Genomic DNA, 25,366 nt, shown 5'->3' on the forward strand with positions numbered 1-25,366 from the left:
ATCAAAGTATTCAGGCTGAAACTTCTAGAGTAGCATCCACGTTCATCGCCACCAACGCAGCCTCGCATATAAGGGTGGTAAAGGGTATTTTCGTGACTCGTGATCGGCCCTTTTTTTTTCCCGTGAAATGTGAAATGGCTAATTTTTTCCTCGTGAATCGTGATTTCCATAGTCGCCGTGAACCGTGATTTTCCAAAACGTTCTCTTTTATTTTCAGTGAAGCGTGAAATGCCAATGTTGTATTTTTCGTGAATTGTGAAAGGGCTGCTTTATTTTCCGTGAAACGTGATCTATACCCCCCCCCCCCCCCCCTTTATCACCCTCACATATTTACATTCAAGAAGAAGAAGTTGATTTTTAATAGAGGAGCGTTTGAGAGGGCGATCATATTCATTGACCTAGTGCACAGTGGGATCATATGTTTTTCTGGGTGAAGGATAGAACTCAGTACTGAGCTTTGTTCTTTGTTTCGTTATCCTTACTCAAGTGGGCCTTGCTCAACTTATTAGACTCGAGGTAGTTTACAAGGTTAGAAAATAAGAAAAAGTAATTGCAATAACTTGAAGCTTCTGACCGCAATATTGAACTGAGCTTTAATTTGGTTATCAGTTTCATTTTTTCATCAGTCGGCGAAAAGTATTAGGTTCACCATTTCTGTTCCGTAAACTACGAAAAGGAAGTGGGGGCGGTTTTTTTTCCCCTGATAATGTTTTTTCTTGGAATTCGAATTCAAATTCATATATCAATTCCTCCACTACTTTATGGTGTTATTCAGCATCAGTTCTATCTTTGCCCCCCTGTGACAAGTTTTTTAAACGCCGCCCAAAGTATTTACATGATCAAAGATTTTACGCTGCCAAATCGTTATTATGTGTTTTCTGGGTATCCCATCAATTTTAAAAAAGTAATAACAAGGCGAAACATCTGTTAAGCTATAGTCTACTTGTATTGTCCCCTGTAGACAGACCCAGCTAGGCGATAGGCTAAAAAACTATATTCATGAGATGACAAATATTTTCTGAATCATCTTCAGGAAATTGCTGTCCTTTTAAACGGGCGCTGTCACAGAACACCCAACTGAATAATATAGCTGCAAAAAATGGCAGAAAAAGCGGAATTCACCGCCGTAAAAGGAGATGAAGATGCTGCTCTTAGTCCACAAGAAGACAAAAATGCTCGCCGCGGTCGTAGAAGGTGTATCGCAGTGACTGCAGTGGTTGTTATAGTATTGGTTTTGGTTGCGTTTATTGCGGGCTACTTAGTGAGGCGAGCGGTCAGTCCAGGCTGCGAGGAAGAAGAAAAAGATCGCGACAAACATACAAATGGAGATAAGGAAGCGGAAAAACACCACAAGGAAGCGATAAAAGGAATCTCCAAAGAACGAATTGAGGAAAGTTTGAAGTAAGTAAACAGATGCTAAACAGTTAACCGCCTTATTAACTTTATGTTAAAGTTAGGGAGTTTAAAATAGGCGTGAGTATTATATAGTCTTTAAATTGACCCGATCGCCTGATTCCTTTACTTCAAGAGGTTTAAGGGAGTTCAAATTTATAGAAACTAAGTTATTATGCAAAAACTTTCTCTTATGAATGTGTAATTTTGACAATTGTGCTGAAATTTTCTGAATGTTTACTGATCGCGGATGCAGATGAGCTTGCTTCTCGTTTGTTTTGATTCTCGAACGCCGAGAGAACTCCTAGCCAACGATCTTCAGACTGTGAAGAAACTTTCGATCGTTGTCCAATTTTGTTTTCATTTTTTTTTAAATCGATCCAACTCAAAACGACTGATATAAGGTGTTTATCACGCAAAAAAATATATATATATTGCACGGTTAATTATTTTCGTGACATTATCAGGGTATATATCTGAAGGAAAAATTGAACTTGACTCTTAAACAACGAACACAAGTCTATAACTAAACTAGTCATTTGAGGGTGGCCAGTTGAAAGGCTACAGCACACACCAGGTATTGTAGCATTCACGCCTCTAGCCTTCTATTGCCTTAAGTTAGCCGTATTGTTTGTATTAGCAGGGCGGAAAGAAAAAAAAAAGTTTTTCCTCAGTGTCAGCTCGAACTGGCAAATGGTTGTTTAGCACACCTCGGCAGATAATACTTTTTTTAGTTATTTCGGTTGTCTTTAATTGATTTTTCCTACCTTGAAAGTTATTTTGTTGATAGAAAGTCTTGATAAGCTCAAGCTATCAAGAGTTGTCCGACCTGAGCTTAAGTTGATTATCGCCAATACATTTATGCGTACAAAACCACAAGGAAAGTTTGCTTCAGAAATCTGGGATTAAGTTTCAGTCGAATATTATTATTCAGTTTTCACGAAAGAGGCTAGTAATTCGGTACGGCAAAAGCGAGTCGTTTTTTGGGGGGGAAACTGGTTTACAATTTATTGGTAATCTACATCAAAACATAAAATAAAAGGTCACGAATATTGATTGAAATATTTACCTGGTTAGCTCCCTGCTCTATTGTATTCGATTTCCTTTTTGCATGTAAATGATCACCTGCCTGTGAAACTGGCGTTTTATTATGGCTAAGAACATTAACGATTTCCAGTTTCTCTGGAGCAGACATTTCGGCTATTAGCAAAGTGTTTAACTGTTTTCCCAAGATAAGCGAAACCTTGCATTAGCCGCCGACAAACAGTCAACCCTGATCTTTGGATATTCCACGGAATTACGGTAATATCTGAAGCCCTCCCAAGATCTCCGAGGATTTTCCGACAACCCACGAAGCTGATCCGAAGTTCAAAGATTTCCTCGGAAATGGCTAATCTCACATTCAGATTGCTGTTTCACTTTGGTTCGACATGACTAATGTATAAACTAAGTCCAAATAATTTACACTGACGTTAAATCAGCTCCATTCAAAGGGTCACGAAGTCTCGACCAAGCAAACTGAGAGTTTTCCGACAAGGAGCCCCGTAAATGTGCTACAGCCCTGAAAAACATGTATGAAACAAAACTGATTTTTGCAGTTTTTGGAAGGATTCGTATCATCGCATCTGTCGTTAATTCAGCAAGGATATTTCAAACAGCATAGCAATACCTGGTGGGCTTCGGTCGAATTTCAAATCAGATTGTTTTAACAAATCATCGAAAGGTTACCCCCATAAATTTCGGAGCGATTAGAACGGACCGTCGTGTTGATAGTCTCGTGTGTTAAAGCTTAAAGTCTGGATGAGAACCAACTAGACCTTACGCACCAAAACGGAAAAACATTTCCGAGTAGATATGGAAATAGGCTCCTGTTCTGAAACTTACGATGCTAATGCAAATCATCGAATCAATTTACAAACATTTTCTTAGACTTTTATAAAGAGGAGTAAAATGCAGTGACGACGAGGACCTATTTTCCCCTGACTCAGTATGGGTTGGTTAATCTTATCATTTTCATGCTAAACCTTGAAATCTACTTAGCCTGTAACAGTCATTGCCAATGACTGTTGATAAAAGCCGAATAAATTTAGTCATACAAAACAGTATGCTCGTTTTGCATGACATCTGAAATCATAGGGAAAAGCTTTCGCGAACCGACGGTTACTTGTCACGCTATCAGTTAGCTCCAATTTGTTGTGGTTTTGCTGACCAATCGGCCATTTTGAAAAAAAAAAATTACATATATTGTTCGAAGTCAGGTTAGAATTATATGTCGTCACACTTTTGATCCTTTGGTTTCAATTATCTGTAATGGTTTACGTACTTGCCATCGCCAGTCTCCGATTGAGCTTTTATAAAGCCTTGGGTGTGATGCAGTGGAACTGAGAATATGGATGGTTCAGAACTCTTGGCTCATTACGGAGATGGCCTCACAACAACTAGCTACTGATTCAAGTTCAAAATCCCATATGCTAAGAAGAACGTTTTTTTTTTTCGTATTTTCCAAAAACTATTATCAACTGGGACGCCTTCCCGTCGAGCAAGTTACCTCTAGTTCCTCAGATTCTTTGAAATCCAGTCCGTCAGCACTTTTGAATAATTATTTTCGATTCATTTAGTACTTTAAGGACGTTCGCGCAAATTGTTTCTGCGCATCCTTACTTCGCACGCAAATTCACACGCCACGTCATGCATGAGAGCGCAAGCTAAGTAATAAAATGAGCAATGATTGGGCAGATAGCCATTGCTATAGCTTCGCCTGGATTTAACGATCTTGGACATTCGGTGACCCCTACTTTTTTTTCCTAGAAACAGATTTTATTTACAATTATCTCCACATTGTCCAAAAATGAACAAAAAATCAATGTGGGAAGTTAAAAAAATTTCAAGACTTCTGTCCACGGGATATCGAATCCTGCTATCTTGCGGCTGCATGGCACGTGAAACTATGGTCGCTAAATGCGAACTTGTTCTTTAACCATTTGAAGACCAAGGGTACACCAAAAAAATGCCGTTTTTAACCCTTAAATCAGTTTTTTTGGCTGCCATGACGCTAAATGGGCCTTAGTTTTACTGAAAAAGCTATATTTTCCCGAACGGATAGATTTCCCTAAGATTAGGTACAAAAATGTTAAATATTTTAATTTAGTGCATGCGCATAAGCTAAATTTTGGACGTCCACTTAAACAATATTTGGCAGAGAAAATTTCACTTCAAAGATCTAATTGCAATATTTTTGAGCTTACAGACACTGTGGCCTTATTCGCTAACGAAGCCCGATTTTATCAGATTTAGGGTGTTCTTCCTGGCATGTTCTCTCCAAAACGAAGTCGGTGACCCTGCATTTTTTTTTTCTTTTACATTTCTGACATAACTAACTCATCATCTTACAGTGGTAAAAGTCTCAAAAAAAAAAAAAATCAATGTTGGAAAATTTTCGCGCGAACGTCCTTAAAATGTTTATTTATTTATTTATTTATTTATTTATTTATACATTATTTATTTATTTCAGTATTCATTTCAGTATTCGTTTCATTATTTATTATTTATTTAATATTTTTACAGTGGGTGTGTCGCCTTGAGATTTGACCGACTCAGCCTATGTATGTAGTTGTTAGTACCCAATCCGAAACGAGACAGATTCCACACAGGTATGCACAACGGACCTATTTAAATCGTCCCCGCGGTTATTTGCGTTATTGCATCCGAACACCCAGCTAGTGCTTCTCTGCAAAAATGTCTGAAAAAGTGGAATTCACGTCTATCAAAGTAGACGAAGATGTTACTCTTAATCTACAAGAGGAAAACAAATCTCAACGCCGACGCAAGATAATCCTAGCTGCGATTGTAGTGGTTGTGATAGTGCTGGTCATAGTTGCTTTCGTCGTGGGTTACTTTGTAAGGCGAGCTGGCAAGCCAGGCTGCAAGGAACAAAAAAACACATCGCGACAAATATGAAACTGGAGATACGGAATCACAGCATAAGGAGGCAGTCAAAGGAATCTCCAAAGAACGGATAGAAGAAAGCTTGAAGTATGTTTAAACAGATGTTATAATTTATTACTGCAAGCGACGTTTAGGAATGTTTTGACCATGTAACAAAAATCTGTCGTTAGTGAAGAAGGGAACAACTCAGTATTAGCTGGTATTAGTAAGTTAGCCAAGTTCGTGAGTCGTATGCGGCAAAATTGCAAAGCTATAGCTTTGCACATTCGGGAAACTTTACAGAGGCTGATGCTGATACTTTGGGGCCACAATGGTGACCCCATCAAACAAACGCCAGTTTAATATGCAGATTTCGTACTGAGAACCATGCAGTAATTACAATGTTGCAAGATATGATCGTCCATTTTAAGGTGCTCTTTCCAGCGTTGTCGATAGGGTTTCGGTATTGTGCCAATATCTAACCGGCGTTGAAAAAGGAAACGAAATAGGAGAAAGAACAAAAATAATTAGCGTGGAAGGATCGATTGACCTAAATCAGCGAGCATTAAAGTGATTTGGACAAGCACGACTAGGTTTTGTATCAGGGTTGAAAGCCTGATGGCTGAGTCTGTCAGGAGATGTCAGGAAGAATTCATTTGTCTCCTCTGTTCCCCTGCAAGAAGCAAGAAACATCGAGAAGTTGTTTGTGGTTTTGGAGAAGAGAGGGAGAGAAAGGTACTGAGACAAACCAGGGTGCATTGTTTTCAACTCTGAAATGTTCAAAGTGCGGAACATACTCCGACCTTTGGCATATTTGCGGCAAACATTCATATTAAGGCTTTTCAAACAGTCAAGAGCTTTAATTAAGCCATTGTAAGGAGTCGAGATATAGAAAATAGAACTCTGGGCTTTTCCTTATTGGACAAATTCAAACCAGACTTCTCTCGGTTTATACAATTATGTTAAGTAATACAAAAACTGAAAAAAAAACACACACACACGCAAAAACAAAAACAAAAACAAAAACAAAAACAGAAACAGAAACCAAACAAAACAAAAAACCATTCAAAACAAAGCAAAGTTAACATTTTTCTAACATCAGTCAAGACGTTCATTAATTAGTTATGGTTGATCAGCAGTCCTTTAAATTCCTGCGCGACGCTTAACATCTCGCAGAGTCTTTAACCAGCAGTCTGGCTCTATTTTCATTAAGCTCGCTTTTAATCGAGGGTACATTCCATGGACAGCAGCGCTGAGACTAAACTGAACGGAAATTTATTTTCAATGTTGTTCTTTGTTGATAACCTTGATCTAAACTCTGCCCTGAACGTAAAATGTTAATTGAATTATCCCTTCGATTGTCGGCCTTTGTTTTACTTATTATTCGTTTCAAAACGCGAGCAACACAACACATCATAGCAATTTTACAGTAACGATCCTTTCAGAAACATTTACAACACCACGCGTGAAGACCTGGTCTACGTATCATTCTAAGGGCGTTTTTCACGTTTTTCTAGATATCTTTTTCGAAAACATCCACACAACTTTAACCCGAAAACTTTGGTCTTTTAAACGCGCGTGATCTAGTTAAAAGCAGGTCGTTCACAACTAAAGGTATATTCTTGGATCCAATACTGAACGAGAGGGACTGGAACGTATTAACACGCGTTTTCTAAAAAAAAATTAACACTGACATTTATACCTGCAACAAAAACATGGAACGAAGTTACCGGTGGCTCACGGCTATTGTCCAAGCTATGAAAGTTTGCATCGACAACGAATCCTAAATCTATTTGATTTTAAATAGCATGGGAACTGTTCAAGAGTGAGATCAAAATCAAAAGAAATCTCGAGTTGAGCTGGAGTGTTTTGTTTTTTGGTGAGCAACGTTAGATTGAAGGCGACAAAACTATCCAAGCATCTTTGTTGCCGCGTCAATGGCTTCATCCGCTTCCCCACGTGGTACACAAAGTGAATTTAACTTCAGCAATGTGGGACTGAGAGAAGATTTTTCGGTAGAAGACGAGTATATTTACGATGATTATGACACAGAACCGCTCCTTAGTTCCCAGGCGGACATGGAGCTTTCTCGGCAAGAAGTTTCTCGACATTTTGGCGGAAATAGATATTCACTTCTGAAGCGCGACGAAGCGGAAACAAACACAATAATACCAACAAAATGGAGATCCAGACGTTGTGTAATGAGAATTTTTGTTGTGCTACTGTCATGTGGATTTGGAGCCATGTGCGGATATTTTATATCTAGAGAGTACATTCCCGCTTGCAAAGTCGCACTGTTATCTCATGGGGGTTTACAAAATAACGTGTCCGAGCCATCCGTGCTTGAAAGTCTCCACATGCAAATAATTAATCGAATTTCAAGTAGAAATATAGAGGGATTTTTAAGGTAAGTTAGTTTGTCTAAAGATGTGTATTATTGAAATGGAAGAGAATTCAAAATCACGGCATAACTCCTTCTTTACGTGCACACATACAAATAACTCGGGGTTAAAAGTCTGATAACTTTAATATAATTACAGTTAGGTGATTCCTCTCAAAGATTTTAATATACATATACCTTGATATCGATGACTATTACATTATACTGTCTATTAGCCAGCAGTTAAATTTCTTATCAGGGTGAAAACAAAAGAATGCCGGCCGGGTCAATTTTCGTAGTCGAATGAATTTCAGAGAGAGTCCTTGGGAGTTAGAACTTTACTTGTTGCTTCCGTCTACAGGATTGCTGATAAGTCCCGAACAGCGGCTAGATATGAAGCCTAGATTGCTATAAGCTAGCTTCCGGTTAGAGCTTAAGCAATATTAAAACAAAGTTTGTTCAGCATTTACTCCAAAATTCTGTAAAGCTCTGTCAGAATAAAGCTGCTAAGACGATTTTGGCTCCACCGACATAAAAAATTTTTCGAAATAAACGGAACGTCTTGAAAGGTAGTTGAAAATTTCCAATCACATTATTCACCACCATCTTGGAGGTCGAACTCGTCCGATCCTAGTCTTTTTCGGTAAATTGGGGTTTTTTGAGTTACTGGTAAATGGTCTTACCATCAGGCATTTTTGCTTGTACAACGAACCGTTTTCTCCGTGTAAATGGTAAACAATCAAAGTCTCTCTGGAAATGCGCGGAATATCTTCCGTAAGATGTTAGCAAAAAATGTTTTCGTCTTAACGTTGATGGGGTTTGCTTTATATTGCATTTGATTGCAGTGTATGAGGGTATATTTATATCTCAAATGACCTCCCATAGTGTCAACGATCTAGAAATTGAAGGAGTATGAGTCAAAATAAAAGTGATCGGGTTTTTTTTTTTTTTCTTTTTTTCTTTTTTCAGTTTTATTTTTATATTTTCAATTGCTTCTTTACATAATGTTTTGGTTATCTTTCAGATATCTCACAAAGGCACCTCACCCAAGTGGCTCGCCATTTAGCAACGAACAAGCAGAGCACATCAAAAAGAAGTGGGAAGAATTTGGACTTGACAAAGTTGAAATGAAGAAATATGACGTGCTTCTTTCGTATCCAGAGACCCCCGGAATAGCATCCATTAAATCTGGAGATGGATCAACTTTGTTTACAGCTCAGAGAAAAGAGAAAGTTCTAGAACCATCAGAGAATGATACAAATGTACTGCCACCATTTAATGCTTACTCAAGCAGTGGAAATGTTACGGTAAGTATGGAAGTAGCGGGTTGTAGCGAGAAACGGCATTGGTACTGAGCGGAAAAGTAAATATACTGCGTTCACACTGATCAGCCATAGACAGACCTAAACCACAGGAAACTCAGACGTACTGTTTGTGGAATTAATTTATCATGACAAACAATCCAGCCAAAGTATTTTCGTCATAGTTCAAAATAATTATTGTTTTGCTTTAACTGATATCATTGTTTGTTTCTTTGCCCTGTTCAATACCCGGTCTATTTTGCTGCGTTACTCGGTTAGTTCGCTTGTCATCATAGCCGTGTGGAGTTATGTCAACGGTCCAAGTTGTAAAACATAGCGTGTATACCTTAAGCTGAATGTCTCCTGAATATCTTGGCTGGTTTAAATTGCATTTTATCGCTTTTCGCTATCAGAGGTATACTTTGGCTCGGTTGTTTATGAATTAATTCCACAAACAGTACGTCTGGGCTGCCTGTGCCTAACCGTGTTTAGTTTAATCACGAATTAAACGGGTCTCACTTTAGAAAAAACTTGATAATCACACCCGGCGGGGCATCACGCAAATTACGATCAAGATATTTTATTGTGATCATCATAGTTTTAGTCTATTTTAGTTTATTTGCAGTAATACACGCCGTATCGTTGCAAAGTTGAAAAAAAAATGTGAAAGTCAACCGACAACTTTGCAGAGTGGAAGCGGTAGAGTGTGCATTATGTGTGATCTCTGACTAAGTATTGTGTGTGCATCAGAGGACGACAAACTGTTCAACTTATTAGTGTGTACGTATTCATTATTTCTACTGTAGGCCCACCTGGTGTACGTAAATTACGCGATGGTGGAGGATTTTATGAAGCTCAAAGAAATGAACATCAGCGTTGCTGGTCATATTGTCATAGCCAAATATGGAAAGATTTACAGAGGCGATAAAGTAAGTGCATTCTCCTCTCCTATCTCGTCCCCAGAGTCCGCGCGTTCTCGGTCAAGTTCAGTAACGTTTCTGAACATGTGTAGAAAGACAGAAAGAGCAGCTGCTGAAACTTATGGGGGCTCACCATCAATTTCTCCCAGAGGTCTCGATTTAATTTCTTGATGCTATAAATAAGGATCATAGCCACTCGGAAAAAGATTGATTAGAATTTGTGTCAGTGGAGTAAATAGTTTCCTTTTTAATAGATAACTGAGTATTTTTTAGAGAGATTGCACGAGTTTAGCGCTTTCCCATAAAGATTTCGCGATCAACGAAATTGACTTAAGAAATAAGCAATTTCGATTGAAAAAACTTTGGCAATTTTATCTTAAACAGTTTATCAAGTGCTCGCAGTAAATTAGCAATGAGTTGCAAAAACGGTAGCCTCAGGTAAATGTTTAAGCGCTAACAGCAAAAAAGAGCAGTGTTGGAGGTTAGAGCACTCTTCTATCCTCTATCTGATACGCATTACATTGCTCATGGTTTTCGGGTGGTTTGAAACCACCCGAAAACCGTGAGCAATTCTGCTGTTTAGGGCCCCCTTTGGGGTGTTTTGTGTTCCACTAATGGCCGTTTTAGTGTCCGACCCATTTATCCCTGACCCACCAAATTCGAAGAATCGTTCACCTAACTGAAACACACGGTGGGTAAATAATCCTCTCAGAGTAGCCACTTGATAAATTAAAACCGCAAAAACTTCGAATTCAACGGAAAGCTACGTCCGTTTAAAGCCAAAAGAAAATACAATAACAATAGAGAGTGTTTAACACCGATTAACTTTACTAAAGCGCTGGCCAAACTTGGGTCTACTTGCGACTCCGTTTGGCCAGAGCAAAAGACTAATCGTCAGAAACAAAATTATTGTCCTGATCGGACATTTACTTGACTCAAACCTTATGAGTTGCATGCTAATAACGGGATCCACTCTTCGCGACTTTGAATGAATGCAAATATAAATGATCTCTTTTTCAGGCCAGGATTGCGGCAGACGAAGGTGCCATTGGATTGATCTTGTACACAGACCCTGTTGATTACAGTCCTGAAGGTGTCGACTTTACCTACCCGAAGAGCTGGTGGCTACCCCCCTCGGGAGTACAAAGAGGAACACTCCTGAATTTCGAGCAAGGAGATCCACTCACCCCAGGGTATCCTGCTAGAGGTAGGAGTCTTGCCTCACTATGAATTCAGAATAATTACAAAATGTCGGCATGAACATAAAATGTAAATAATAATAGCAATGACAACAACTTCATTTATATAACGCCATTCCAACGTTGATGGCGCTTTACAAAGAAATATGTAAAACTATAAAATCAGTAATAAAATCTTTATACAAGAAGAACAAGGGTTTAAAACTAAGTACAGTTCGAAAATAATAACAATGATGTCTACTACAAAAACAGTGAGTTGCTGTCCACAAATAGTTTAAAAAGGTATGTTTTAAGGCCCCTTTGAAGCTCGATAATATGTAAAAATAACAAAAAGGTACAGTTATCTTCTAGAAAACTATTTTTATCAATAAAACAACTATTTTTCAGATGACATCTACAGAATGCCGGAAGACAAACTTCACCTTCCCAGCATTCCAGTGTACCCGGTGTCGTATGAGGACGCCGCTCATTTCTTGAAGTAAGTAAAAACAAGATCAAAGCTTATGTCTATTCTTCCCTGCCGAACAGCTCTAAAGATTACCTACCACTAAGGTTCACTTCAAATCCACAGATTACTAACAGTAAACGAAGCTCCTAAAGACTGGCAAGGGGGACTGGAAATTAGGTATAACATCACCATGGCAACAGATGATAAAAGGTACTTTCGTAGAATAATGCTTCTCGAAGCCAACTTCTGAATCGAAGGTTATTTCGTGATATCCAAGATAATTGAGAGCATGGTAAGTGATATCAGCCTCAGACTTCAGCTTCAGCTGATAACACTTACTGAGACCAAATATCACCAAAACCGAAACCAGCTATTTTATTATTACCACGACAGAAAAAAAATTGTCCAGAATTATCTGCGGATCACAAAATAGGGATTGAGACTTCAATGTATAATAATTACATATACTTTTTTATCCTCAATAATAATTTTGTTCAAAAGAGAAAAATAGTACTATTAATAGTTTTTTAAACTTGTCTAGCAAAATAACCAATATAACGTTGTCTTACGCTGTGTGTAGTTTGTTATATGTGTTTCCTCTCTTACAGAAATGTCAGCCTCGACATCAAAATGAAGTTGGAAAAAACACCTGCATACAATGTTATCGGTACAATTACTGGCCGAGAGGAACCTGGTACGACGTTCGAGTATCATATCTTCATTCTATGTAGTTTACATGACAAATGCTTAATAATTATGTAACAGTTGATTAAAGCCTTAGTTTTCTCTGAGCGAGTCGGTTCACTAGGAACAGCCGAGCCGACTATATCTCGTAGAAAACGAGGGCGATTTGATAACAACCGTTTTTACCAATCAGATTCCAAAAGAACATGCTGAGCGTGTGCTATAAACAATTAATACCTTGAAAATGATGAGGCACTTCACCAGTTTACCTTATTTGCCATCTTTCCTTTGTAACCAGATCGTCTAGTGTTGCTGGGAAGTCACAGAGACGCTTGGACCTTTGGCGCCGCCGATGCATCCAGCGGTACCGCCGCCCTGATAGAAATTTCCAAGAAATTGGGAGAAATGAAGGCTGAAGGTAGCTTTAATAACGGGAATTTGTAATAAATTGTACTAAAATGGCATATGCGTGTTCTCCAGTATATTATCATTGACCTTATGAAAAGGAAGAAAATTAGTAAAAAAATTATAACTGATAAAGCGGTCATTTCAGCCCTACGTTGGGTTTTGTTCTTTTCCGAAGTTGACTGGTATTTGTTCATTCACGAAATCAACACCATCGTTATATTACTGAGAATCACATGTAAAACGCAAGTTTACCACTTTTGTACCTGAAATTAACGTCAATTAAAATAAACTTTTGCTGGTTACTTGAAGTTTCCTGTCTGATTTCTGATTTGTTATTTCATTACTTTGTTTCTGTCTCTTAGGATGGAAGCCTCGCAGGACCATAGTGCTTTGCAGCTGGGGAGTAGAGGAATATGGTATGCTTGGCTCCACTGAATGGGCTGAGGTTAGTAAACACCATGTAATGTGAACATCGTGTCCACCGTCTTACTCGGTGACTGTACAGGTTGGTCTTCACCAGCGCATATTAAGCATAAGCATAAGCCGACATGCGCAGACGCCGTAACATGTTGATAATTAGCGCCCTTTGTTGGGAAAATCGCGTCTAGCTGCGTATGTTGCCTATAGAGCGTTTTCACTTACGTAGCCAGTAGCCATGCAAATTTATCGGGACAGAAAAGAAAAAAAGGTTGGGGTTTAGTATGATTATGGTTCTAGTATTCAATCCGATTCGGAAAGGAGATTGAGAAAGTAAGCTTTACAGCCACTTGCTCGTGAGTACTGCAGGCATTTAAATGCTACGTAAATGAGCAAAGTCTCAAAGTATAAAACCTTAATTTGTCTCAAGAGACCTAAGCTTATTAACGATAGATACCGTGCTTGTTTTGGCATTATAATGCAAATTGGGCACGGGATTTCTAATTGGTCAAATAAATGAAAATCGGAAAATTTCATCAACTTCTTTCTTATTACTTTTGAAAAATCGCACTCATCGCACTCAACTATGTTATTACTTAAGCTCGGTAAAATATTTTGAATTTTACGCAATTTTGGAACATTTCTAAAGCCTAAGCGACTTGCATTGTTTGCAAGTCGAGATATTGGTTATGAATATTCCAAACTGCCATGATGATGAAATGCAAAATGATTTCAGCTCAAATGCGTAACTGCTTGGACGAGTTGAGTCTCCGAGAGCTGTCGCCTTTCCAGTGTTTGCCCCCTCCCTTCCACCTGGCAGAGAGCATGGCTATTTTACATAATAATAGAAAAACTAGCAACCATGGTGGCTTCTATCGTCTATTGAACACAACCATGCAGCAATTTGCGAGGACATAGGTAAAAACATCAAACGCCGGACACAAAATTTGACTAGTTTAACGAGAATCTCGATTCTTCTCCATTCAAAGCCAGGCTAGCTGTGTTGTCGTTAAGTTAAACAAAAACAAAAACAAAAACGAAAACGAAAACAAAAAACAACAACAACAAAAGAAACAGAAAAAAAGCAAACCCCTGTATAGATAGTATAAGCCATGGTTCAATCTGTTCATATTTAATTTTCCAGGACTTTGCCAATCTCCTCTCTAACCGAGCTGTTGTCTATCTCAATGTAGACGTTGCTGTGAAAGGTATAACTGGGAATTTTCAACATTAACTTTATTAGGTCCCTGTGGTACTTGTAGGGAATTCTCATTAATCTCAAATACTGGCTTGTTGGTCAGTTAGTTCCCTTCGTCCACTTGCTTTCTAGTTCGCTGCTTAGCTAGTTCATTATGCCTAGATTAAGGTAACTTTAATTTACGCACAAACGATTCGAGGCAAGAGATATAATGAAATAGTAAGCCGGCGATGGGTAACATAGAGTTTTAGCGTGACGCCATTGCTATTGCCAGGTTTTCCCTTAGCAAAGAAATTTCTCTCCTCAAGTAGGTGAGTCCCTTATTTATGCACACATTTTTTATTGTATGAGAACACTAATGAGGCAGGTACTTTTGCAGATAAGTTGCTTTGTATGGTAGAGAATATACCTATGAATTTTCTTTCGCTACTACAATACACTTCATACACTTTGACCATTTGGAAGTCAACAACCCAGACCTGTTAATGTCTTTATTCTGTTCACTAGCATTATTATCAATGCATCGAAACTGTAAGGGGAATTTCTTATGATCTGTTCATTTTAGGAAATTATACTTTGAGGGTCCAATCAAGTCCTCTGTTGGAATTTGCTTTTATGGAGGCAACTAAAAAGGTGAGATGGCTGTTTAACACAATATTCTTGTTTCCGGCAAAAAAAAAAAAAAGAAAAGAAAAAACTCTCAAAGATAGCTGATTCAACTTCCTTTTAGAGCTATGCACCAGTGTATTTTAGAAAATAGCCCAAAGAAAATACGCGGAAAGTTTCTAAAAGAAATAGAAAACACGTTCTCCTTGTTTCTATCGAGTTATAAAAACACTCGTGCAAGTTTGGGAGAACTCGAAAAAGCTGAGGAAACACTCGCCGCGGCTCGTGTTCCCACAGCATTCTCGTTCTCCCAAACTTCCACTCGTGTTTTCATAACTCGATAGAAACACGGTACATGTTTTTTATTTCTTTGACTCAATAGCTGGAATGAAAGTATCAGTAGGCAGTTTTCAGGATGGTAATTTGTCCAGTCGCAACAGTTAGTTGATAGCATTCACTTTCCACAGATTCAAGCTCCAGGGTCAAAAGACTCTGAAGAGACGCTTTATGAAGACTGGAAGAACAAGCTCCCCGATAAAAAAGATTCTAACTTGCCCACGTGAGTAAAATTGTTTGGTACAATTTGTAGGGAATACTTCTACACCAAGGAGAAACACCGTTGCACCATATAAAATTCTGCGAAAGTACACCATTGTTTTTGTTCGAACTTTTTCTGTTATGCATATTAGACAATGTCATTGGGTTTTGACTGTCTCACGGAATAGAGTTCGAAACAATTTTAGTAACCTTCCACTACCCTTTATCAATTTTTCACAAATGTGGTGTCAGAAAAGAAGCCTGGAAATTCCAGATGGCGGATTCAAGACTGTGGGCTGTTGAGACGTCAAATTTCTTTAGATACCACTCAGCTATGGAATAGCAATATTCAAAGATTATTCTCTAGACTCTTAGAGGACCAAACAGGCCCAGTAGGCGAAAGTGTAAGCAAATTTGTAAACTTTAGCAAATTCAGCTCGTCACTTTCGCAGATATAGTGAAGCAGCTAACCACTCCCTTCGTTAATAATACAAGTAGTCTATCAGCCGAGGTGGTTGTATGGCTCACTAAAGGGGAACAAACGAAACTTTTATATTCTTAATCTTTGACTATTAAGCGTCATAAAAATGCATGATAGCAAGGATAGAACGGTAGCTTTCACTTTGTAAATCGAATTTTAAATACCCCCAATACCCTCCTTTTGGTCGCCATCTTGAAATTTTAAATATTTTCGGACGTATATTTGGAATAAATGGTATCTTAGATATTATTTCAGTATTGTCTGTGGTTGTTCAAGCCATGATGACGTCATATATTACGTCACAATGGCCGCCATTTTGTTTTCCAGTTTGTGTATTCAACCTCAATATCAACCATCTAAAACAATAAGGTGTCCACATCACAATACTAGAAAAACACCTTTTTCTACGGTAAGTTAATTAAGCACACTACGCTATGAACCAATATACCATAACTCAACGTATATACATGTAACTAGGTTCACACTTCAGTGCAGAGCTCGTTTGAGTATAGAAACGTAACGTCCCGATCGTATAACGCCCTTTGTCACTACCGTCACTTGTATTTGGATCTAAAACTTCTCAAACTCATAAACAATTAATCAAGCCTAAACACGGTAAATCATGACCGTGACGATGTTTGGATACTGTTTGTTTTAGCGGATATTTCTACGATTTTATTTTTCTGTTTCTCCTCAGTTTGGTTCCGATCGAGAAGTTCTATAAAACACACAAGACTCTGTTTGAGCACCTTTCCCAAAACCTCAAAAATTATCAAAAATACTCTGCTACTAGCGTCATATTTCAACTGTCTTCTCTGTGGTGTCGGCTCCTCTACAGATTGCTTCTTGATAATTTGATCTTGTAACGCAACGTCGTAGAGATGACTTTCATAGCCGAAAAGCCTCTGGCTAGACTTTACCGCCTCTGGCGCAGTGGACGTCATAACGCAGCGCATCCATACTTTGGCACTCCTTCTCGTACAGCTGTCACATGAGTGCTTCCCCCAGTATCTCTTCGGATACTGTTCACTCCTTCCCAATCCTCGTCATAGTTCAGACGTACCTTTCACTGTACTGGAGAATTAGAAGCTGAACTGCTTATCAGGGAGTGTCACAGCCTGTGATCTTGTGTACGCCAATTAGGACTTTCATGAAGTAGTGCTTGTCAATGCAGCTCCTAATAACTAAAGAAATTTCTTCATTCTGGTCTTTTCACCTCTTCCATTCTTCATGTAGCACATTCCAAGGTTTTGGCTTTGAGCAAGCAGTAGGACAAAGACATCAGTGTCAGAGTGGATGACGCACCTGCCTCCCAAGTACCATGGAGACCCATACTCATATCAGCCTCTTCATGATTACACCCTATGTCAGGAACTGGTTCGCATGTAGCTGCGTCTTAGTCTCTAGCACTGATCTTCGGTTGTCACGTACATGATCCGGTCACTGTGTCTGCCTCAGAATGCTTCTTTCTTCCACTGTGACACAAGGGAATTGGAAATGTCAGGCTTGTTTGCGGTGACACTGAGAAGCTTGTTCCCTGACTTCGCAGTATTAGACTACACTTAGTCCGTCGAGCGAGACCGCAGATTGTAAATAAACCGCGAGGAAAAACTGACCGCGTGAAATCCTGGGGGCGTCCCCAGGAGTTCGCGCGGCCATTTTTTTCTCCGGTTTTCTCTTGCGTCACGCACCACGGACTAAGCGAAAGAAGACTACTCGTAGTCTAACACAGTATTGGCAGGAAGTAGCTTCTTGTATTGTTCACCGTCAGAGGTAGACACTCTTTAGAATCTTTCGACATTCTTGATCGATACCTCGCGATACATGTCGAACACTATGTCCAAGTGCCTGTTGCCGGTGCGCATTACCAACCCAAACGCTCTCTTAGCGACCACATGAGACATACCTCCAGAGGGCCAGGATACTCAACTTCTGCAAGACCACCATTCTAGGTATACTAAAAATACTGGTTGCGTTCTCTACGATCTGGGTATTTCTCGGTGACTGTAATGCGTCACTCTAGCTGTTGGGAGAGTGTGGCTTTGCGTAGTTGTTTTCCAAGGGAGTCCACAAGGATCGGCAAGAGACCAACGAAGTGGACGAAACTGTCCGACAAGTGCCATCAGAGCAAATACATTACGATCCATACGAGGAGGAAGTACTACATCCTAGTTGCGAACCTTACGCACAGCTACAGATCCTTAACAGACTTAAGCTTGGCTTTCTTCACTGGTTCTAAGTAATCTGAAGTGGGATTAGACGAGCAACGGTCGTTACAAAGTCATTCACTGCCTTCTTTACCGCAAGTTGCTCGCTTGGCCCGCAATAAGTCATCACTTCTGTTGTCGCTTTGATACACCGGCGTGGACAAGCTCGTAAATTCTGCATCTTGTTTCCATGGTTAGGTGATAACATCCTTGAGCTGATCCACCAGCTTTCCTACAGCTTTGATGTCTCCTTTGATGCCACTGGAGCCAACTCCTTATGGATGTAGGTCTCTGATGACGTAGTAGCCAAATACTCGTGAAAAAGCTTCCTGGGCTAACCTAGGACCCTAACAACCACATACAATGCATTCATGCACCATCGATCAATCATAGTGTAGAGGAAACACTTTCGTTTGTGAGACCGCATATTTGGGAACTGGGGCTGGATGTAGGAAACGGGCAGATGAATTTGAGGGCTGTGCTTCACCAAACTTGCAATTTATACAAATATTTTATCCACTTAGCTTGCCCTCTTTTCATGAAGTAATTTTGAGATCCGTACCCTACAATGTTTTTGCAATGATTATAAGTGCGAAATGATCATATTGTGACCAATAATCAGGCGTTGTGACGTCCCTTATGATTCAAGCACGGGAACAAATGGACATCATGTTTGTAGTTCCGGAACGTTTAAAGTTTGCATTTGAAACACGATTCGTTCATATTAGAGGAATACAAACTACTTTGGAGCCTTCCCCAGAAATCCAAGATGGCGGCAAAAGAAAGGTATGTGGGGCAAAATTTAAAATTCGATTTACAACGTGAAAGCTACTGTTCTATCCTTGCTATCATACATTTTTATGATGCTTGATAGTCAAAGATTAAGATGAGACATTTTTAGGCTGTTCCCCTCAAGAGAGCTACAAACCCAATTTTTCGGCTCTCAGCTTACGGACTAAGGCTGCTGCGATCTATGAAGCTGCTGTTAACAGATAGCCAGTTTTTATCATCGAGCTACAACAACGTGTTAGAGGTTGGCTTCTGTTCAAGCGAGTCGCATTAAAACCACCTACAGTATACTGAAGACATCTTCAGTAGGATGTCTCATTTCGGAGCTTTGTAGTAACTATTTCGTTTTTGTTTACCAACAGTGTGACCAAAGTAGGATCCGGAAGTGACCACACCACTGTCTACTTCAGGCTGGGAATACCTTCAGTCTACTTCGAGTATACTTATAACAAGGTTAGGCTATTCCTCCAAATTTGAACCGTGTAGTTCTCCTATAGTAGAACACCTTTTCGATTCTGCGTGGAAATCCGAGTCCAGGAACGGAATATTAATATTGGTGAATTTCGACTCGTGCAGAATCCCCTCCACATGGTTATAAAGGACGAAAATTCCCTTACTGGAAATGTTGGGCCCCCTTCTAAAAAAATTGGCCCCGAATTTAAAAAAAGATTATAAATATTTATTTCTAACATAAGAAGGTTACCTTAAACAAGCGCAAAACTTGAGTCAAACATCCAAAACTGCCTTAAAAGTATCTCTTGGTGTTTTCCGAGGTTGACTGATTCTTCATTACTAACCTACATTGCTAGCAAATTCCTTGTTCATATTGAGTCAGTGGATATAGCGCCCGCATGATGTTTGGTTTGGGAAGTCATGGGGCTTAATCTCATTGGGGATTCATATGTTTCCTGTCCCACGCTCGAGACTAAACCTAACATGCTCATATGAAATCTAATATTCCTTCCCGTGTGCAGAAAAAGTGGAGCGTCTCCAACTACCCAGTCTACCACAGCGTGCACGACACATTTCACTGGATGAAGACGTTTGTTGATCGCGATTTTGAGTATCATCGCGCAGTGGCTCAGCTATGGCTTCAGATCAGTCTGACTCTGGCTGATCAGCCATTGATTCCCTTCAACTGCACAAAGTATGCTGACAGGTTGACTTATTATGCTAAGGACATCAACAATAAATACGAGAACATACTGACGCAGCAGAATATTACTCTCGGTAGGTCGTTGGTTCTTTAGTATCGTTTCGTTTAGTTCAGTGAGAATTTCTTGTCCATATATCACACCATAACATATCTATGTTCCTATCAAACATCTATCTGTGAGCGGCGACTTCTCAATATTTCATCGACTAATAAATTTTCACCAGATATTTGGCGCATTTCACAACTTATAACAACATTTGAAATGTTGAACAAAAAATGGATAATTTATTGAGTATTTTCAGCCACTGTTGCGCAACACAGCTTTGAGAATTTGTTTCAAAACGACAGTGTGCGATGATATTGAGAAATTTTTGGGAAATCATTAATTAGGTTAGCGAGCAAAATAAACTTTACCAAATTCAGCTTTGTCTTGAAGAGTGAGAAAATCTGGGTAGAAGATTGCTAGCAAGATAAGCAGTGCAATGGAAATTTCGGAAAGGCTGCAAATTGTATAAGGACTATTACAGCAGTGGCTGCAAGATTTCCCTGCATTTAATTTGGCTCTCAGTGATTTTTATTACCATTCTTAAATTACCTTTCCTTCCACCTCTAATACATCTACCCGCTGCCCTTATCTCAGCCATCGCTGTTCCGATTCAATCTACATTTGCTCAGACTCTTGAGCCGGTCTGTCATCCCCATAGCACCGGCTGGCGCAAAAAGCAAATAGGCTCTGGCTCTTGAGGAAGAACAGAAAAGAGTTTCAAACATTCTGGTAAAGCACAAATATGATTAAATTAATGACAACTGATTTTACTCTTACCTGTACCAACAGATCACTTCATGTCCGCCGTGAAAAACTTTAGCAACGCTGCCTCCACATTCAATGGCAGGTTGAATTCTGTGGATCAAAATAAGTAAGTAAAAGAATATTTATGAAACTGAAAACATTTTTTGTGATTTGTTTAAATTAAACTAATTAAAGTCTTTTCTCCAGTCCTCTAGCCCTGCGAATAGCCAATGATCGTCTAATGCAGATAGAAAGAGCTTTCATCAACCCCCAAGGACTGCCGGGAAGGCCTTACATGCGGTGAGTGATGGAAGTTTAAGTATCACTTTCAACTTTTGCTAGATCTTCTGTTTATGTCGGCGAGCATTTTTATAACATCTCATTTCAAAGGAATCTTTCAGTTCATCGCGTGACCAAAACAACGTTGCACTTTGCTTTCATTCCATCAAAACAAGATACGTCACATTATTTATTATCCTAAATTTGTGAAGTAATGGAACATCGAGTCAGCCCGTTTTATCAGTTGCAAGTTGGTTATTTCATGCCAACAAGATCCAGCAAATGTGCCTTTCTTTATAATGTCTTAATTAGTTTACTAGGGCTACACCAAAGGTCTGGATAAGATGTAAGTGATAGCTGTGAATTAGTCACAAAGCTAACTGTCAGCTCACAGTCGAAGCGTTCTTTTTTTTACTGATTGCTCTGATCTGACATCTGCAAAAGCGTTCGAAATCGCCGAAAAGTCAATTAACCATTGAGACTCCAGCACTTCCAAATAGATTCTTTGCAGCTAACCCTATGTGCTATTTCTGAGACAGGCTAATGTTCTTGTTTTTTTCAGTCACGTACTTTTTGCTCCCAGTGCCCACAACGCGTACGCCGGGAGTAGTTTTCCAGGACTGGTTGATGCTCTGTACTCTGTGCAATACCTAAAAGAGGAAGACTGGGAACTGGTCAAGAAGGAGTTGTCCGTTGCAACGTTTTATATCCAGTCTGCTACTAATGTTATGCTCTTTGAATCTCTGTGACTGATACAAGAAGCTCACTGGCTGAATTACATTCGGTATTTTCAGGAGCCATTAGTACATTTAGAATATAATATTTATTGTTTAGAAGACAAGTATGTTGGATTACATGTGAAAGACTGTTGTAGAATTTTTACAATTTCTTTTTCTCAGAAAACCAATTTCATTCAACATTGGTCTCTCTATAAACTTTTGTTTCGTTAGAAAGTTTTTTAAATTGATGATTAGCTATAGCGAAGCTTTCTCGTATTCCGTACTAAAATGACTTAACTTTAACACACTTAACTAGCGTAATTGCTAGTGAGAAAGTTGTTTTTTCATCAATAAGACCTTGGAAAGTTTTGTTAAAAGTTGTGCTTAAAACTTTACTTATTTCGTGCCATACAATACCAAAGGGAACTAAGATGCCCTCAATTTAATATTTTTGTTTTCCTACCTAAGCTATTTAGACTAGCATAGATTGAGCACATTTTCCACGATATATCTTTTTAGTTAGATAAAATATAAAAGGTTAAAAGCAAAACTAAGTAACGTATTCTTCCTTCTGTCAAACCAAGTCATCTCAAAAATAAAGATGCATTACCTTTGACACCTTTTGACTCACTTAATGGACTCACAAGTCACATCTTAAAAACTGCAGCCTAGTGGTTGTCTATTATAGAGCGTTTTCAGTCATGTGGCCAGCACGCATGCAAATGTATTGAAACAAAGGAAAAAGTTTACATAAGAAGAGAGTTCAACTCCCACAGGATTGGTTTGGTACACCAACTTAACATGGCCGCCGTTTCATTGTTTTGGAACACGAACATGGCTGCCGTGATGTCAGGTGAAAACGCTCTGTACCGAAGTAGCCCATCTGATAGCCTCGTCTTGGCTAATACTCAGAAAAGGTGTTGAGTGCAGAGCTTCGATTCGACAAGAGTTAATGAGCCAAAGTTCGTGTAGGCTGTGTTAAGATGGTAGTGAACCCGATTCTAGTGTTAAAGTAATATCCCTGTTCACGTTTGACGTTTCTCATTGGCATCACAGTATAAGCTAGCATCTATGCAAGACAATTTGTAACAATTTTGTTGTTTTTGAGCCCGAAATTGCCTGGCATCCACGTTGAATTATGCAAATGAGAAAAACTAACCGTGAAAAGGGTTGTTGTCAAATGCCATTTACACTCACTGACAGAGAACTATAGGCTATTAACAGACAATCTATAATATGAAATGCCAAATCATGCAAGGGGCGGACAATTTGTACCTTGTACATCAGCACCATTAAATATTAATTCAGGGAGTGGGGGGATTTTATTTTCTGGACCCCTTGGAAAGAAAAAACACCTGTGGAACCCTCCCTTACAGTCAATTGAATAATTTTCACGGCCTCTCAGGTTTGGTTATTATATCGTGGTTATCACATAATGCTATAGGGACGATAACTCATTTTCTTTTGCTAACCGGCTCTCGTTTGCCAGGCAATGACTCGCTAACCTTATCACATTTAACGAGCCCTCCTCAAAACGTGAATGCTGTGGATTATACTTTCTTGTAGCGATATAGGGTATCTCTTCGTCAAATAATGCCTGAAGAAAACAAAAATGCTGACCGAACTAAAGGTTACTCGCTTTTTTGAGCTATAATAAATACAAATTATTTAAAATAAATGATTTAAGCCAGGTATTGACAAAAATGGGTCAAACTTTATGCAACACTAGTTGGCGTAAGTGGTGAAAAAGAGTCTGTTAAGGCGATTAATATGCCATAAGTTTGAAGATGATTTCAAGTCCGTACTGCGCAGTACCAGCACCTCAATGTTTATGAGTCTCACGTGATGGAATGCGAATACTACGAACCGCTTACCCTTTCTTTGAGGCATTTTGAATTATTTTCCAACAGTTTCTTTGATTTTTTTTCAGTTACGAAGTTGTTTCGGCGAGTGACATCAGAAAGAACGAAGCAGAAAGAACGAAGCAGAAAGCTTTATATTCATAATGGCGGCCAACATGAAACTTTGAATGTACTCCATGTAAGTTGTGTGCGAAATTTTACACTTTGTGCTGTCTTACCTGATTCAAAACAAAAACGTAAATATAGAAACTTTAGAGAGTGTGCAGTACGGACTGAAAATCATCTTTTATATGATATGATGTATCATATTTAATTTTAAACCCATTTAGGCGGAATACTACGAAAAATCGTTCACTTGAAATAAAGGACTTGTTTCTATTTGCACATTAAGTACTCTAAACCGCGGAGACCTTGTTCTAAAATAGAGTAAACAAATATTAAAGGCTCTAAGACGATATAACATTGGTGACTAGAGAAATAATAGATTCACAACAACATTGTACTTTTCCCTTTAACTCATGAGGTTTCAGACCCTTCTACTAAAGCTGCCTTTCTTTGATATCAGTCAAATGTAAAAAAAAAGTATGCACTGAATGCTAATGATCCAAACCCGGTATACATGTTCTATTCTTCATTTAGCGTATCATGTTTAAGGAATCTGGAACCAAACTTGTATTTTTTTAAAATTTAAATTAAAGAAATGCATTCTAAAAATAATGCTTTTGCTCTGTTATGAGGAATTTTCAGTTCCGTAAGTTTAGTGACGCAAGAAAGAGAGACGACAGATGTCGACTAAATTATCAATTATTAAAGATAGCAAAATTTAGTGCCGAGAAAATTTTCGTTGTGAAGTCACGAAACAGTAATTTCCTTTATTTACTGTCCGCGAAGTTCACATTACATGATTACACTAAATTCCTTCTGTTCAATAAGAAACGTTTTTCTCACTGCATTGGTTACCGGCTAAAAGACGAGGCTGTGAGGTTACGAAGACTTGCGATGATAGGGAACAAGTTTTGCACTGTTTTATAACCAAATAAAAAATACATATTTTTAATCTTCCGCCCCACTATCGCAAATCTCCATAACAAGCCAGCCCCACACGTCAAACAATTTATCAGCGTGCCTCCTTTGTAATCTCCACATATAAAACTAATTAAATGATGGAAAGGCTGAGAAAATAACTGTCTCAAAAATTCTTCAGGAAAGTATATCATCGAGGGCAACCTTAGGAAACGTTTTATCGCGAAATTTGTTTCATCATATTTCAATTTATTTAAACAAGATATTTAAGAGGTCTTGAAAAAGCTTGCATTATATGTAACATCTGCATTATGTATAACCATTGTCGGGAAGCTGACCTTGACGAAAAAGATGGAAAAGTTGTGAGACACTCTGAACAATTGTGTGTGCATTGATACCGTGGATTATAAACATTCTGGCCAATGTAGTCTGTTTTTGTTTTTCTCTTTGTGCCAAGAGCATTTTGGAGAGAATGAAGGTTAATTGTTAATACCTTTTAAAGGCTTCCTGTCTGTCTAGCTAGCTTTCAAGTAAAATAAAAGTGAAAATGGTTTTTATATGTCATTAGAAACTCAAAATATTTGCTTTTCGTGCTAATCTTGACCTTCTAGTTTGAGACTTGAGGAAGTACGCATGTAGTGGATGA

The 25,366-nt window shown here is 38.8% G+C and overlaps 1 protein-coding gene across 2 annotated transcripts; it reads left to right on the forward strand.

Moving 5' to 3' along the window:
* Positions 1 to 892: 892 nt before the first annotated feature.
* On the forward strand, positions 893 to 22,451 carry LOC110064883 (putative N-acetylated-alpha-linked acidic dipeptidase). Of its 2 annotated transcripts, none has more exons than XM_020771997.2 (17): positions 893 to 1,401; positions 8,721 to 9,003; positions 9,804 to 9,926; positions 10,938 to 11,124; positions 11,504 to 11,594; positions 11,688 to 11,774; positions 12,173 to 12,258; positions 12,547 to 12,666; positions 13,019 to 13,101; positions 14,218 to 14,281; positions 14,837 to 14,904; positions 15,345 to 15,436; positions 19,254 to 19,344; positions 19,866 to 20,121; positions 20,883 to 20,964; positions 21,045 to 21,137; positions 21,679 to 22,451. In XM_020771997.2, the coding sequence occupies exons 1-17, from the start codon at positions 1,100 to 1,102 to the stop codon at positions 21,863 to 21,865; spliced, it is 2,295 nt and encodes a 764-aa protein (XP_020627656.2). In that variant the 5' UTR covers positions 893 to 1,099; the 3' UTR covers positions 21,866 to 22,451. The 2 variants fall into 2 exon arrangements, with proteins under 2 accessions (XP_020627656.2, XP_020627649.2); XM_020771990.2 differs by lacking the exon at positions 893 to 1,401 and adding an exon at positions 6,727 to 7,723.
* The last annotated feature ends 2,915 nt before the right edge of the window (positions 22,452 to 25,366 follow it).

The sequence above is a fragment of the Orbicella faveolata genome, unplaced genomic scaffold (genome assembly GCF_042242905.1).
Source record: "Orbicella faveolata isolate gen_17 unplaced genomic scaffold, um_ofav_v1 contig_24, whole genome shotgun sequence".
In the NCBI taxonomy this organism is placed as follows: Eukaryota; Metazoa; Cnidaria; class Anthozoa; order Scleractinia; family Merulinidae; genus Orbicella; species Orbicella faveolata.

Bases quoted from the DNA above. Each gene is read 5' to 3' on its own strand.
- LOC110064883 (XM_020771990.2), top strand. From the start codon at position 7,254: ATGGCTTCATCCGCTTCCCCACGTGGTACACAAAGTGAATTTAACTTC. The intron at 7,724-8,720 runs GTAAGTTAGTTT...GTTATCTTTCAG, and splicing joins AATATAGAGGGATTTTTAAG to ATATCTCACAAAGGCACCTC. The intron at 14,282-14,836 runs GTATAACTGGGA...TGTTCATTTTAG, and splicing joins TGTAGACGTTGCTGTGAAAG to GAAATTATACTTTGAGGGTC.